The 16,370-nt window shown below is 43.1% G+C and overlaps 1 protein-coding gene across 2 annotated transcripts in view; it reads right to left on the bottom strand.

Annotated features, from left to right (window-relative positions):
* Nucleotides 1-16,370, bottom strand: part of MAST4 (microtubule associated serine/threonine kinase family member 4) — a gene marked incomplete at its 5' end in the record, with an annotated part of 581,401 nt that overhangs the window by 379,154 nt on the left and 185,877 nt on the right. For both annotated transcript variants that reach the window (XM_081231058.1, XM_081231059.1), the window contains one exon: nt 1,671-1,795. In XM_081231058.1, the coding sequence (XP_081087184.1) occupies nt 1,671-1,795 (125 nt within the window). The remainder of the gene's footprint in view (nt 1-1,670; nt 1,796-16,370) is intronic.

Below are 16,370 nucleotides of genomic sequence, written 5' to 3'. Positions count from 1 at the left end.
GCCTGCCAATGCAGGGGACACAGGTTTGATCCCTGGTCCGGGAAGATCCCACATGCTGCAGAGCAACTAAGCCCGTCCACCACAATTACTGAGCCCGCGAGCCACAACTACTGAAGGCTGCATGCCTAGAGCTTGTGCTCTGCAACAAGAGAAGCCACTACAATGAGAAGCCCACGCACTGCAACAAAGAGTAGCCCCGGCTCGCCACAACTAGAGAAAGCCTGCATGCAGCAACGAAGACCTAACGCAGCCAAAAATAAATTAAATAAATAAATTTATTTTTTAAAAAAAAAGTAACCTGTATATAGACTTCTAGGCTCTGCCAAAGGTTAAAGCTGAAAAGTGATGGGCCCACTGGAAAACAAAATTCTAGTAAGCATCATGCTTAAAAATAAAAGTCTACGTTACTTTTTTTAAAAAAAAGGAATGTAGGAGTCCATGCTGCTAATACATGCACAAATATTTATGCCATGTGCCAACTTGTAGATGTGGAGAGAGTGCTGGAGATGGAATAATGACCATTTTCAATGATTCTAGAAAAGAAGGACCCAGGCAAGAATCACCAATGAATATGAAATCTAAAGGAAATTTTTGAGGAGGAGAAACATGTTTGCATGGCCTCAAAGTATCTCCCCCACCCCCAAAGGCTTATCGATTGTAAGAGAAAAGTTCTAACTACAGTGGAGAAACCAGCCAACCCCTTGACTGGGTGAAAAAATTTCGCATCATAATGAGGGGCAGATGGACATACATCATGCACCTGCCCATGGCATGACCTGAAAGGACACGACATCACCAATGTCACGTTCTGGCCTGGAATGCAAAACCCGCAGCCGACCATGAGAAAACATCAGACATACCAGACACTGTAATATGAGAAATATTCCATTAAAAAATGAGGTGGCAGTGTTGTATAGTCTTCAAAAATGACGATGTCATAAAAGGCAAAGAAAAACTGTGGAGCAGTTCCAGAGTAGAGGATAATTAAATGGCATCCATGACCCTAGACTGGATCCTCTACTGGAGGAGGAAAAATACTATAAGGGACATTATTGGGCCAAATGATAAAAATAAAATACAGATGGCAGAGTAGATAAAAGACTTCTTTCATGCATAAATTTAATGAAGTTGATAACTGTGATAACAAAAGGCCATGATATAGATAACCTACTCTCAAAGAGTTCAAAAAAATTATATGTGTGTATACGTGTGTGTGCATACATATATATACATATATATGTATATGTATACACACACACACACACACAGAGAAAGCAAACAGTACAGCAAATAGGGCAGGAGGTTAATACTTGAACACAGGCAAAGGATCAACTGGAGTTGTATGTATTTGTCTTATTCTTGCAAATTCCTATAAGTTTGAAATTATTTTCAAATAAGAAGTTAAAAAAAAAAGCTTAGAAACATTTTCATTTCTTTTGAGGGAAAACTTGAGACAGCATTAAATTTACAGAAATATTCCAACTTTGGCTGGGGGGACTTGGAAAAAATTACCAAGCTGAAAGCAAGGAATTTCATGTTGCCAAATCTGTGCTTAACGTTAATGGTAGCTTTAACTTCCTATCTAGAACAATAAACTCACAACAGTCCCTAGGTTGGTGGTGAGATGGAGCAAATCCAACCCACCGCAGACAGAGTCCGAGGACACTCACCAGGCTGGCCGTGAGCAAGGGCGCCGACTGGCCCAGGACCTGGCTGCGCATGCGCACGAGGTTGGACGTCTCTGCAGAGGTTGCCCAGGCCTGCCCCGCCACCGGGTTTGGAAGGAGGTACCTCCCTGTTGGAGTTAAAGAGAAGACAGTATGAGTAGCAGGCAGAATGGCAGTGCTTCCCTAGAAATGGCATCCTTCTTCTATACCACTTCTGCCATACGTTGCAATTACATTGATTTATAGCAACTGGAAGCAAATTGTTTTAATTAAGTTGGGAGATCTAGTTGCAAGTTCTGACCCCTATTTTCCAAATAAACCCAGGTAAACCTCTTCACCTCCAGCATCTGTAGCTTCTTGTTACTGTGCTGAGGATATATATAAGTATACAAAGCATTCTTACCATCGTAGATATAAACATGTGCATTTACAAATGTACTTTTAAAATATCTAATACAGAAAGTGATCTAGCAATCAGCTAGAAAAGTGTCTACAAAGATCATGACCAACAAAAGGAAGAGCTGTAAGTCTTTCAAGTTGAAATGGGGCTGGTGCCCCTTTCTCCCAGCTTCTCTCTCTGAAGAACTGGTGTATATCCAACCATGTCCACAGGACAGGTGGTGGTACCCATTTGCATAAATCAGGACATTAATGTTAGTGTAGGTTCACTGAGCAATTTCTATCAACCTTGAACTCTCACATATATGTGTATATCTTTAAAAGTCAAACAGCTGAACCAACTCACACTGTATTACTTCTTTAGTACATGGATTAGACTAGTTATCCACACATAAGATATAAGCCTTTAAGTTAGGAGGGACATGAATATTCACATAGTAATGAAGCTCAGTAAAAGCAAAGACCATGTTTGATTTTTATCTGTAGCACAATGACTGGTCATGCTCATTAAATATTTGTTGAATGATGAAAGAACAAATGGGTACGTCTCTCCCAATAAACACGCGAAGACAATGAAAAGACGGCAGGCCACCCATAGAATCTCATCTACGGGCTGCACGTGTGGGGACTCCAGCTTTGTACCTCCCAGAATTGTGAGGGACTGCAGCATGTGTGGCTGGTGGCCCTGCAGCAGAAGTAACATTCGTGCCCTGGATTCTCCCCAGCAGATCTGTTCCTTGTAAAAGAACCCCCCCTGTCTTTCCTCAAGCATGCACTTAACAAGCACCCACTGGTTAATAACTGCTGAAATACATTAACTAGTGTGAAAATTCATATTTTATGGCAAGACAAGAAAAACATAAACATAAAAAATTTTCTCTGCCCTTTGGCCTCCTCTCCCCCCTCTACTGTGCATTGTACATCTGCATTACGCGTCAATCAAACCTCTCCATCAGCAGGAATACCTGCTCAACCATAAACAGCAACATTCTCCTAGCAACAAGACAACTCCTTAAAAGATAACATTCCTTCTGAATCCTGTAAGGGGCTGCAATGACCCATGACCCACTACTCACCTTGTTCTTGCTGATCTGGATTATGCAAACTATCTATATCATTTAATGTACAGACCTCTGTCTCTAGAAATCTACATAACTGTGCTTTGACCTCTAACGGGTAGAACAGTTCTCAGAACTTTCTGAGAGGCTGTTCCCCGGTTATACTCCTTAATTTGGCTTGAATAAAGTTTTCCATTTCTTTCTTAGATCAACTGATTAATTTTTTCATTGACACTAGTTTGCTATTAGTCCATAGGCTAACTGGCAGTACAGGAGCTAGGGTCAGCTCCCATCAACTGTCCATGTTAAGTCGTCTAATGCTGGGACTTCCCTGGTGGCACAGTGGTTAAGACTCCATGCTCCCAATGCAGGGGGCCCAGGTTCCATCCCTGGTCAGGGAACTAGATCTCACATGCAACTAAGGAGGCTGAGTGCCGCAACTAAGGAGCCCACAAGCTGCAACTAAGACCTGGCACAACCAAATAAACAAATAAATATTTTTTTTAAAAAAAGAGGTCTAGCGCTCTAAGTGCTTTCGAAAATTTGTATTTTAATTGCAAAGGAAAAATATGTCTTATTTTGCCAAAATTGTTCCTTTACTCTCTTATTATATAGCAAAAGCACAGACTCTAGAGAAAGCTAGATCTACTTTTGAGATCTTGACCTGTAGCTCAGTGATATGGGGAACAAAGTGAGTCAACCTCTCTTGGCCTTGGTTTTTCCATCTCTAAAATGGAGAGCATAGGGCTTCCCTGGTGGCGCAGTGGTTGAGAGTCCGCCTGCCAATGCAGGGGACACGGGTTCATGCCCCGGTCCGGGAGGATCCCACATGCCGCGGAGCAGCTGGGCCCATGAGCCATGGCCACTGGGCCTGCGCGCCCGGAGCCTGTGCTCCACAATGGGAGAGGCCACAACAGTGACAGGCCCGCGTACTGCAAAAAAAAAAAAAAGGAGAGCACAGGATTGACTATGTCAAGTTGTTGAGGAGATTAGCGGGTTTTTTAAGTGAAGCACTCAGTACATGTTAGCTATTTAGCCGTAACAGCAGTAAAAATGACAAGTATCTTTTTTGCTTGGGTTTGGTTTCTCTTCACTCTCAAGTAGTAAATGTAAATATATATATATATATTTAAAGATCACCTATAATCATACCAGGGAAAGCCACTATCAACATTTCAGTAATTTTTCTGCCAGACTTTCTTTCTGTAACCTGTATTTTCTTGCAAAAATGGGATCATACTTATTTTTGTCACCTGCCCGCCACAACCCCACATAATAGATTGTGATATTTTCCTAGCAAATAAATACAGCAAATACCAATTAATTGAAGCATAAATGCTATCACTGAAACTTCAAATATAATGATCCTCTGTGGTTCCAGTCACCATCTTGAACCACTCATATATATTTTTATGTGCAGGATGTATTACATTTAAAGTCTAGAATTTTAAAAATTATTTTCTTTGCCTTATTTTGAAACATTAACTAAAAGCTGGACTAACAGGGGTTTTGGTAAATTGGCCCCCTTTAGACCCCAAAGCAGGACATTAATAAAGAAGGGCAGGAAGACCACAGACTGCATTTAGGAATGCCAACATTAGTAGTACAAGAATAAATGATTTCTTTAACATAGCAATAACTCCTACTATCTGAAAAACATAACTTGTTAAAAATATACCAACTTCCAGTCATCAGAATCAATAGGGTTTCCCCCACCTCCACCCCGGTACCTCCTGTGTCTTTCCCTATATTTTATATTTTATATATTTTTTGGTTCATGTTTCAGAAGAGGCCTGATAGGAGGTATAGAAGCTACATGATGTCAAGGTTTACATGATGGAATGAATCTACTCTGGCCTCACCAATGCTCTGCCCCAGATGCTTCGTTTTAAAGAAAACTTGGGGTAGAAACAAAAACACTAGAATTTAATATAATCATGGAAAAATTTGAAGGGCTAACATTTTAATTCATTAAAGAATTCTGTAAGTCACTTTTTTTATTCTTTTAGTAGAAAATAGTTATTAGACTATAACCCTATAATCCCCCAGAGATGAAAAAATAGGTATTTATTTCTGTATCCCTAGGACCTGGCATAGTGCCTGGAACTTAGCAAGTGCTCAGAAAATGTTTGTTGACTGACATGCAGTTAAAGAACACTATTTGATTAATACCTGATCAAGTCTAAACAGGAACAATAAAACTGAACAGATGATTTTCTTAAATTTCATTTGTAGTATACTATAATAGCTAAAATACATTGAGGACTTACTATATGCCAGGCACTGCAACATCTTAACCACCCTTTTGGGTGCTAAGTAATATTACCTCCATGTTAAAGCCCAGAGAGGTTACATAATTAGACAAGGGCACACAGCTAATAAGTGGGCAAAACCAGGATTCTTACTCTGAAACCCAGATCCCACCACAGGAAAATATTCATCAAATATGCTTAGGTGAAAAAACAAGTTATAAGACAGGATAATTCTATATTTTAAAGTAAATAATATGCATTTTTCATACTATTTGAAAAATAATTTTTCAAATAAAAATTATTTTCAGAAAATTGTCTGAAAAGATAGGAAACAGTAGCAGATAGCATTAAATGAGATAATGCACGTAAGGCACTCAACCTGGGACATGGAAAGTAGTCATTACACTATAACTCTTCACGTTATCCTGAGAACTTTACAGTTCCATCGACGCATCCCGACCACCACCACCACCACCACAGCAACGATATAAAACATGGTAATGGGTTCTTAGACCAGATCACAAAAGAAAGAAAAAAATAATGACTAGGATTAAAATAAAGACTAGTATTTCTTTGTGGAAAGGAAGTAGCAAATTCAGAATTGACGTTATCTCTAGCAGGGAAAATGGGGAATAGGTCCAGGGAGGAGTATTGCTGTAATATTTTATTGTTTAAAAAGTTACCTACAGGAAATAATGGGATCTATTAGTTGAAATTAAAAGTTTAAAGTATTATGTTTTCACTTGTAGTTTTTTAAAAATTTTAATTAATTAATTAATTAATTTTTGGCTGTGTTGGGTCTTTGTTGTTTTCTCTAGTTGCGGTGAGCGGGGGCTACTCTTCATTGCGGTGGGCGGGCTTCTCATTGCGGTGGCTTCTCTTGTTGCAGAGCATGGGCTCTAGGCATGCGGGCTTCAGTAGTTGTGGCACACGGGCTTCAGTAGTTGTGGCTCGCGGGCTCTAGAGCGCAGGCTCAGTAGTTGTGGCACACAGGCTTCGTTGCTCCACAGCATGTGGGATCTTCGCGGACCAGGGCTCGAACCCATGTCCCATGCATTGGCAGGTGGATTCTTAACCACTGCGCCACCAGGGAAGTCCCTTCACTTGTAGTTTTAATAAATTCAGTATTAATTTTTTTAATATATCTGAAGGATGTGGCAAATATTAAGCTTTGATAAAACTGGCTGTCGGGTATGTGAGGTTGGGACTAAATTATTCTGCATTAATTTCTGTATGTGATATTATATAATATTGCTTTTAATGATTCCTATCAAAAAAATGTGCTGCATAATCTAACAGGGCAAACTAGCCAGGAGCACATTCCCTCCACTCCTCAACATGGTAGCTCCTCAGGCCGCATCAGGGAGGGGTCTGGGCTGGGGAAGCACGGAACCAGGGACGAGGTTCCACGGAGAATGGGAGCAAAAGGGAACCATGAGAACCCTCATCCTGGTCCCAACATAAAAGTCACAACAGCTGTGACTGGTAGATGCCCCCTTTCTGAAGCCAGTGGGAGGGCAGAGCAAAAGCAGGGACAGCCCTGAATAAATCCTCAGTGCAGGCGACCCCTGCGTATGCTAGCATTGCTGCTCCATGAGCCAGGGCATGCTTCAAATGGGAAGCCAGACTCTGGACAGAACCAGAACAAGCACTGGGGGAGGGGACTCAAGGAACCAGAGCCACGTCCCTTCTCTTCTCTCCATACGCACCAAACCACACTTTGAACCTTTCCGTTTTGTTAGATCTCCCAGAGCACTTTCAAGCAAGCCGAGACCATGGTCAATGGGACAAGTATGCTGTCTTCTCTGAAATCACTCAGTCTAACTTGGCCACATACGTCTTTGGGTTTTTTTAAACATCTTTACTGGAGTATAATTGCTTTACAATGTTGTGTTAGTTTCTGCTTTATAATAAAGTGAATCAGCTATACGTATACATATATCCCCATATCCCCTCCCTCTTGCGTCTCCCTCCCTCCCACCCTCCCTATCCTACCCCTCTAGGTGGTCACAAAGCACCGAGCTGATCTCCCTGTGCTCTGTGGCTGCTTCCCACTTGCTATCTATTTTACATTTGGTAGTGTATATAAGTCCGTGCTACTCTCTGGAGGCCACATACGTTTTATTTGTTGCTATCTCATGTGTAAGTCTAATCTCCGTAACAAGACCATAGGTGTGCCTGGTCGAAGATAAACAAAGTCAGACACTACTTAAAGTGGTAAGGACAGATTTTAATCAGTAATAACCACTGAATAGGGAGAAAGAGTCCAGCATGGACTCTACTCGTCTTCGATTGGTACAGAAGTAACTGGGTGTTGTAACAGGAGAATGAGGCAGTCGGGCAGGCAGCAAGCGAGGGCTGGGTGGAGCCAGGGAAGGGAACAACAGGAAGGGTTAGTCAGTGTAACTGCGATCAGGCCAGCTCTGTCTGCTAGCTGGCAAGGACCGAAGGCTGGATTCTACCTTTCCACAGACACTGGGAGACAGAGGCCTTATCTGTTGGCAAGAACAAACAGTAAAATTTTTTTGGTAGCCTGGAGTTTTCTGAGGCAGGCACTTTAAGGGGATTAGGGTGAACCTAAGGATGTGGCCTTGAGCTGTTAGAGACTGTTAAGTGTTTTTCGAGTCTTTGTAGGCCAAGGCTGGGGGGCCTAATTGAGAGAGAGGGCCCTGAGGAGCCTGGTGAGGGTTTGGTCAAGGAGAGACTTGGTCAGTCTTCCATTTTTTTGTTACTTCAATAGACCCTAACTCATGTTCATTAATAGATCAGTTGTTTTTTTTTTTTTTTTTTTTTGCAGTACGCGGGCCTCTCACTGCCGTGGCCTCTCCCGTTGCGGAGCACAGGCTCCGGACGCGCAGGCTCAGCGGCCATGGCTCACGGGCCCAGCCGCTCCGCGGCATGTGGGATCCTCCCGGACCGGGGCACAAACCCGCGTCCCCTTCATCGGCAGGCGGACTCTCAACCACTGCGCCACCAGGGAAGCCCAACAGATCAGTTTTTGAACTCAGTCTGAACTAACGTTTGAACTTAGCCCATATACTTATCTTATATGTCTTCAAACCTTCATACAAGACATAAAGCTCCTTGCCAATAATGGTAAAAATAATTGCTCTAGTTAGGGGTGACACAGAGTCATATTGCTGAGTGCCTATTCTGACCCCCCAAACTGATTCCATCACTTATTCATGAACTTCAAGCCTCGTGTTCCTCAGCTGTAAAATAGGGGTAAACTTATGGAGAGGTTCTAAGATTAAAAAAGAAAATACATCATACAATGGGCATTCAATACATATAAACTTAAAAAAATAAGAAACACAAAGAGATATGCAACACATGAGAGACGACAAGGTGAGCAAGAAATAAAATTCTGTTAATTATTTGGAACAAATAATAAAATTAGGGAGCATTTATATACATATGTAATGAAATGTTTATTGTCCTGTCATGGGTTAGATTTTAGATATCATTATTCTTGCACAAGTCTCGTCTGTAGGAATCATATGAATGTTACAAATTAGAGGGTCTGTTAGCACAACACATGGGATGTTTTATTCCTGCCTGGACCCCCATTAGTGTTAATAGGGAAAAGAGGACAACAGATGGATTTAAGGCAGTCATTAGAAGGCATTAGCATTGTGCCATAGTTGGTAGTGATTACATCAAACTTTACACAAATTCACTTTCTGATGACTACCAAGAGCCTCTAAAAAGTGTGTTGCTGCTATATTCATGCATCATTTGCTGCCTACAATTTGAGAAAATTAGCATCTGTCAACTGCATTATTCAGCTGCACAGGGTGGAAATTAATGGACAATACCATTCCCTCTTTGTTGTAGGAGAGGTAAGCTTGCCTAGCAATCTGGCTGCTCTATTTTAATACCACATTGAGCTTTTTGTTACAACTGGAACTTTGATCAGTTCTGTGTTCTTTGGAAACACATTGCTAAAACTCCAATAAGCTTATTAAAACATTTATTAGATACTGTCTACTGACATAACTAGAAATTTAAAGGCAATAAATAGAGGTCCATATGAAAGCTGAAATCTGTTGGCCAGAGTGAAACAAGAATTTGTCAAGCTTCAACCACAGAGCTATGGGTTATTGGAATGGGTTTTTTATACTGGTTATTGTTTCTCCTTTGGTCACAGGGCCTCTACTTAACAGAATAAGTAGAAATATCTCCAGCCATTTATGTATGACAATAAGTAGATTACTAAGACTCAGATTGTGACTTGGTCTGCCGAGGGTACATATGGTCTTTTTCCTGGAATGGGTTTTCCTTTGTTTTCACCCTGAATTTCAAAATAACAAGAAGCAAGACCTCCATAAAGAGGTCTTCAAATGTGAGATACATGCTTTCAACGCACCCAGAAGCTTAAGTATCCCTCTGAAGTACAAAAATATCAGGTCAGAAATAATTTCAGCAGAAATTAAATATAGCCTCTGGAGACCTACTTTGTCATTGAAGAATAATGGTTCCTACCTAGATTTAAAAGCTTCCAGTAAAAAAGTTCCTTATCACCTGAAATGAAATATAGATTGAGCAGTCAGTCCATGGTCTTACATATTGGGTTACCTCTCTTTTTTTTTTTTTTTTTTTTTACTGTTTTTCCACTTAACATTTTTACTTCTTTATTTATTTATTTTATTATTTATGGCCGTGTTGGGTCTTCGTTTCTGTGGGAGGGCTTTCTCTAGTTGTGGCAAGCAGGGGCCACTCTACATCACGGTGTGCGGGCCTCTCACTATCATGGCCTCTCTTGTTGTGGAGCACAGGATCCAGACGCGCAGGCTCAGTAGTTGTGGCTCACGGACCTAGTTGCTCCGCGGCATGTGGGATCCTCCCAGTCCAGGGCTCGAACCCGTGTCCCCTGCACTGGCAGGCAGATTCTCAACCACTGCGCCACCAGGGAAGCCCTGGGTTACCTCTCTTGACTACAAACAGGACATCAACGACAACAGAAGACCCAGGAACTACATAACAAAGCAGTCTTGAGAAAGGGTTTCTGGTGCTCAGTTATACATAAGAACTCTGGGAAAGCTTGTTTATCCCTCTAAGGTCGCCACCAGGAAGAAAGGGTAGCTGAGGTGGTCCACGTGTTGCCCTCAAGGGTTTTGGCGAGGGAGGGGGGCCCACAGGAGGGAGGGAAATAGAATGGTGCCAGCATCACAGAGGCAAGGGGCTAGGGACAGAAAGAACAATGGGCAGCTGGCACCGTGCTGGTGCCATGAGCAAGCAGATGGGGCCACATGCTCACATCTCTCATCTGTTAGCTTTACCTTTGGGCTACCAGGCTGCTGCTGACCTGAGCATCTACTTGAAGCTCTCACAGCAGCCCCCAGAAAGTTCACATCCACCACTAAAGTGGGAGGAGGGCCATTCCCACCACTTTACCTTCTCCACTGCCTACTAAAACCCCCCTTGCTTAATTCCACTTTTGGGTATATACACAAAAGAAGTGAAAGCAGGGACTCGAACAGATATGTGTACACCCGTGTTCATAGCAGCATTATTCACAATAGTCCAAAGGTGAAAACAACCCTAATGTCCACTGATGGATGAATACATAAACAAAATGCAGTGTATACAAACCAATGGAATATGATTCAGCCTTTGAAAGGAAGGAAATTGACACACGGATGAGCCTTGAAGAAGTACTAAGTGAAATAAGCCAGATGCAAAAGCACACATGTCATATGATTCCACTTATATGAGGTTCCTGGAATAGTCAAATTCATTGAGATAGAGAGTTTAACAGTGGTTACTGGAGGGCTGGGGAGAGGGGGGGATGAGGCATTATTGTTTAATGGGTACAGAGTTTCAGTGTGAGATGATGAAAAAGTTCTGGAGGTGGATAATCGTGATGGTTGCACAACAATACGAATGTACTTAATGCCACTGAATTGTATACTTAAAATACAATAAAGTACAAATGGTTAAAATAGTAAATTTTGTTATGTATATTTTCACACACACACACACACACACACACACACACCCTCCCTTGCTTAGCCCAAACCACCATACCTTCTATAGGAAAAAATGAGGGAGTCCTTTTTGTTGTCCAAAGGAGGTATCCACAGTGAACTACATCAGCACCTGCTTTCACAAATTATACTTAAGCTCTCCAAATCATTCACAAGTCAGAGGAACTGAGTTTTTCAAGACCCCTCCAAACTTTCAAAGTGGAGAAAGCTTAAAGACCGTGATAAGTCACTGGCAGAATCCAGGCAGAATCCATGAGTCAGCAGCCATCACCCTACAGTGTACTCCATCATCATGAAGATATTCCTCTTTCATGCCCCATTGCTCAACTCTAAACATCGGTTCCCGCATCATAGTGGCTGTCGTGCTCACAGGCAATTACAGCCTCCCTTTATTCATCTTCAGCTGTGCTACTACAACACAGAGACATGGTCCCTTTCATCTTCCCTCTCACATGGGTGACTGACTTCCAATTTCTTGTCCCCACTGCAAAAGAATAACTATACCTAGACAGCATCAACAATGCTGCTAAATCAGTCTTCTTAATGGCATAAATAAATATAGTTTTGGAAACCGACAGATTTGTGACCAGGGAGAGCTGAAGTTCACTGACTCCTATATTGAGCTGCTATTCTAGCCTTAAAAGAAAAAGTGCTGTGTGTTGACTCACACAAAAAAAGTCCAAAGCGTAGGCTTGACCCCATGTCCTTGAAGGCATCACTGCCTACTAGCCAGGGATCTCCAACTGACAAGGAAACTGAAAGATGAATGGAGAGAGGACACATGCCTTTAGGGAGGTTGGTTGTCAGAGCACAGTGACACCAATGGGGTATCAAGTTCGGAATCAAATTAATCGCCCAATGCAGCAGTCTCTAAACTGTTTTGCTGCTAGACTCAACTCCACCAGAGATACCCAACATCACTTCTTAGAATATTATCAGCAGCACTGTATATTTAACATAGAATGGCAAGGCAATATTACTAACCACAAGGGCCTGAGGACAAAGTTAGGAAGATGCTTGAAAAGGTGGGACAAAGTTAGGGGGATGCTTCAAAAGGAAGCTTGTAGCAAGCAGAGCAAACAGCAGATGCTAACAGTTTCGGGAAATCCCAGACTGACTGGGTCCATGACAATTATTTCACGAAGTCTCTAAAGCCCAATTCCATACCGTGAGAGAGCTAGGGACTGCGGAAAAATACCAGAACAAACATGTCTACCGTGCAGAAATCAAAGCCGCTGGACACACCGCAAGGCTATGGAGCAGCATCTCAAGCTGCCGCTGCCACTGTCAACTGCAGCTTTAAATCAAAAGTAACATTCAGAGTGAAATGCGCCAAGATGATTCAACGGGATAGTGGTCTCTTTACCCTGAATTACAGAGAGCCACCCTGTTACCCTTGCCATCTAAGGTCAAAAGGGCAAAAAATGCCAACACGCAGTCTATTTTTTAATGGAAACAATTCAAATCTACACTTACAGAGAAATATATTTGGCCTCTCTTTTCTTTTCCCTTAACTTTTTTTTTTTTTTTTTTTTTTGGCGGTACATGGGCCTCTCACTGTTGTGGCCTCTCCTGTTGTGGAGCACAGGCTCCGGATGCGCAGGCTCAGCGGCCATGGCTCAGGGGCCCAGCCGCTGCACGGCATGTGGGATCTTCCCGGACCGGGGCACGAGCCCGTGTCCCCTGCATCGGCAGGCGGACTCTCAACCACTGCGCCACCAGGGAAGCCCCCTCTTTTCCCTTAACTTGCTCTTAAAGAAGAAATATTTCTTCTCACCTACCAAGATTACCAAATTCTAATAAGGGAAGATATTAGGATCATATGAGTTAATACACGAAACAGAGCTTAGTAAGCTTCAGTGTTCCTATTATATTTAGTACGTGCACTGCTGCCTTTCGGTATACCAACACCCAGCCACTTCTCCCATTCTGCTATGAGACCCAGCCCTCGCCAGCAAGTCCCTCTTGCACCAAGACCACCAAGGTAGTCTCCCTTCAAGGGGTGATTGTATGGATTTAAAATTCTTATCAAAAAGTACAGAATGGTTTGGCTCTAAGCTCTAGCTGTACAGACCAAAGGCTAATGTGACAACTGAAAATTGATTTTTAAGGAAGTATTAAGTAGAGCTACTCTAATGAGAACATGGTAGCAAGAATCTGACACCAAGCAGCATTGCCTAGAATGTGTGAGTGAGGGCACCCGGGAGCTGGGTGGGGACGGTGTCTAAGCGACACCAGGCACAGGTCAGAGCGAACATCTGCAATCTCGCCTCCCTCCATCCTTGTATTGAAATATAATTCAGCAGAAAGAATTGCTAGATATGTCTAAAGCCCCTGGGAAATGACAGATATTGATGAATGCTGTTGGGAAGATATATGGAAGGAAACAGCAGATAAATAGAACCATTTTTTCTCAGTCATTTTGCGGATATGTGGAGCAGCTGTTAAACGACCTGTCAGCTCCCCGCGCTCTCTTCCTCTGTCTCCTTCCTCACCCCCATCTGCATTCTCTACACCTTTCTAAACCCTCCCGGAGGACCACTATCTTGCCCTCTTCAAAATAATCATCAAGCGAGTAGGAGTCATCTCCTCCTCCCCTGTCATAATCTGGCTGCTGAACCCAGTTAGTCCAACCCTTTCCAAAATGTCATTCTATCCTAACATGTTGGCTGCCCCCTATGGATCCTGGAAAGACAGCTGACCCTTGAACAACACAGGCTTGAACTGCACAGGTCCACTTATGTGTGGATTTTTTTCAATGGTCAACATGCCAGTACTACACGACGCAGAAGGGTTGAACCCGCAGATATGGAACCACGGATGTGGAGGAACCATTGATAGGGAGGGCAGGCCTTAAGTTGTTTGTGGATTTTTTTGTGTGTGTGTGGTACGCGGGCCTCTCACTGTTGTGGCCTCTCCCGTTGCGGAGCACAGGCTCTGGACGCGCAGGCTCAGCGGCCATGGTTCATGGGCCCAGCCGCTCTGCGGCATGTGGGATCTTCCCGGACCAGGGCATGAACCCATGTCCCCTGCATCGGCAGGCGGACTCTCAACCACTGCGCCACCAGGGAAGCCCTGTTCGCGGATTTTTGACTTCACAGAGGGTTGGCCTCCCCAACCACCTTGTTCAAGGGTTGTTCAAGGGTCAACCGTACGTTCAATTTTTAAACTCCTGAAGTGAAACTACTGAATTCAAATCCATTACCATTTGGCCCCAGTCACGAGACTCAAATCTAAAATTCAAAGCCTGACTACCACCATGTAGTGGCTTTGTGACCTTGTTTACCTCTTAAGCCTCAGTCTCCCATAAATGCTCTGTACAAATGGACATGATTGGGCTTCCCTGGTGGCGCAGTGGTTGAGAGTCCACCTGCCGATGCAGGGGACACGGGTTCGTGCCCTGGTCCGGGAGGATCCCACATGCCGTGGAGCGGCTGGGCCCGTGAGCCATGGCCGCTGGGCCTGCGCGTCCGGAGCCTGTGCTCCGCAACGGGAGAAGCCACAACAGTGAGAGGCCCACGTACCAAAAAAAAATAGAAAAAAGAAAAAAAAATGGACATGATTGACCAACCTCCTGGGGCGATGGTGAGGACAATTGAGGATGTACACAGACAGCTTGTCATACCATCTGGCAAATAGAAGGCCCACAATAAACAATGACTTATTATCCCCTCTACTTTCCATTGCTAAACAACTCTTCCTGGCAAGAGCACTCCTCCTCCATATCGTTCTCAGGCTGGATCAAATACTCTCCAGCTCAGGGCCCTTCGGGGTAAGAGGCTCTCATTCCCTTCACCAAGTGGACACAAGAGCACAGAGTGGGAAACCAGTCAGACAGGGATTTGCACCCTGGTTTCACCATCTATTAGCTGCGAAACCCTTGATAAATTACTTTCCCTCTCTGAGCTTCTATGTCTAGACCTCTAGTGATGACGATCATAGGTAACACACACCAAGTGCCCAGCACAGTGCTGAACACACAGTGTGTGTTCCATGGTGGCTCAGGTCCCTTCCAGGATGCTTTACCCATTTTGGCATCATTGGCATTGAATCTACAACCAGGGACCTTACTAGCCTTACCTTCCCCCTCATTAATCACCTGCTTCTATGGGGCTGCCTGCGTATAGGGTGCCATCTATTTCTGTACATAATATGCTTTCCTACATTGCAAACTCAGTGTCAGCTGGGACCGTATCTCATCTGTCTTCGTAGCCCCACATCACAGCCCACACACAGAAGCTACTGACAGTTTACAGGATCACGTACTTATGCCTGTGCATATTAACTCTCCACTCTGTCTCTCATTTATATTTCTCCCAGGGTTCGGATTTTTTCATTTTTGTTTAGTTCCCCATTGCCTAGAATGTTCAAATGTGGTTCAGTTGTTTGTTTTGTAACCATAGCAATAGTGAAAAAAGGCTCAGCGGCCTTAAACTTGATACAAGAACATGGTATCACTTCTCCTGGCTTTTCTCCTGGATTTTCTCTTCTAAAACCCATCTCCAAAAGAGTCTGACACAGCCACAAAACTGTGTATATCCAAGGCCAACTGTTTAACCTGAGTACATGTGAGGACAATTTGTACTTAATATCTTACTTTTTGAAGAAATTATGAATCCTACTCAGTAACATTCTTTAGCCCACTAAGACGCTTTGATTGACACACCCAAATGTCATTGGCATCCTGTGATGCTAAACACTTCTGACAACTGCCCTACATCTAAACAGTTAGGACAGAGGCCAAGGAAGAATTAGGGATCAGGAGCTTTCCAAGAAAAACAAAAAGAATAAAGGCAGCCACAGGGGCATAAAATAGACTCCATATGACAGTCGAAGCAGAAATTTCCAGACAAGTCCAAACTTCCTAACAAGTTCTCTAGCTTTATTACAAGGAAACGTCTATGTACAATCTAATTCACTTAATGGTATATTTCCATATATATTTCTTTGGAATAGTTCCTAGTTTCATGTAAGCTTTTGTTCCAAACAGATTCCAAATTCTTC

This window comes from Mesoplodon bidens (genome assembly GCF_964165515.1).
Source record: "Mesoplodon bidens genome assembly, chromosome: 4".
NCBI lineage: Eukaryota > Metazoa > Chordata > Mammalia > Artiodactyla > Ziphiidae > Mesoplodon > Mesoplodon bidens.
This window is presented reverse-complemented; position numbering and strand designations above follow the sequence as displayed.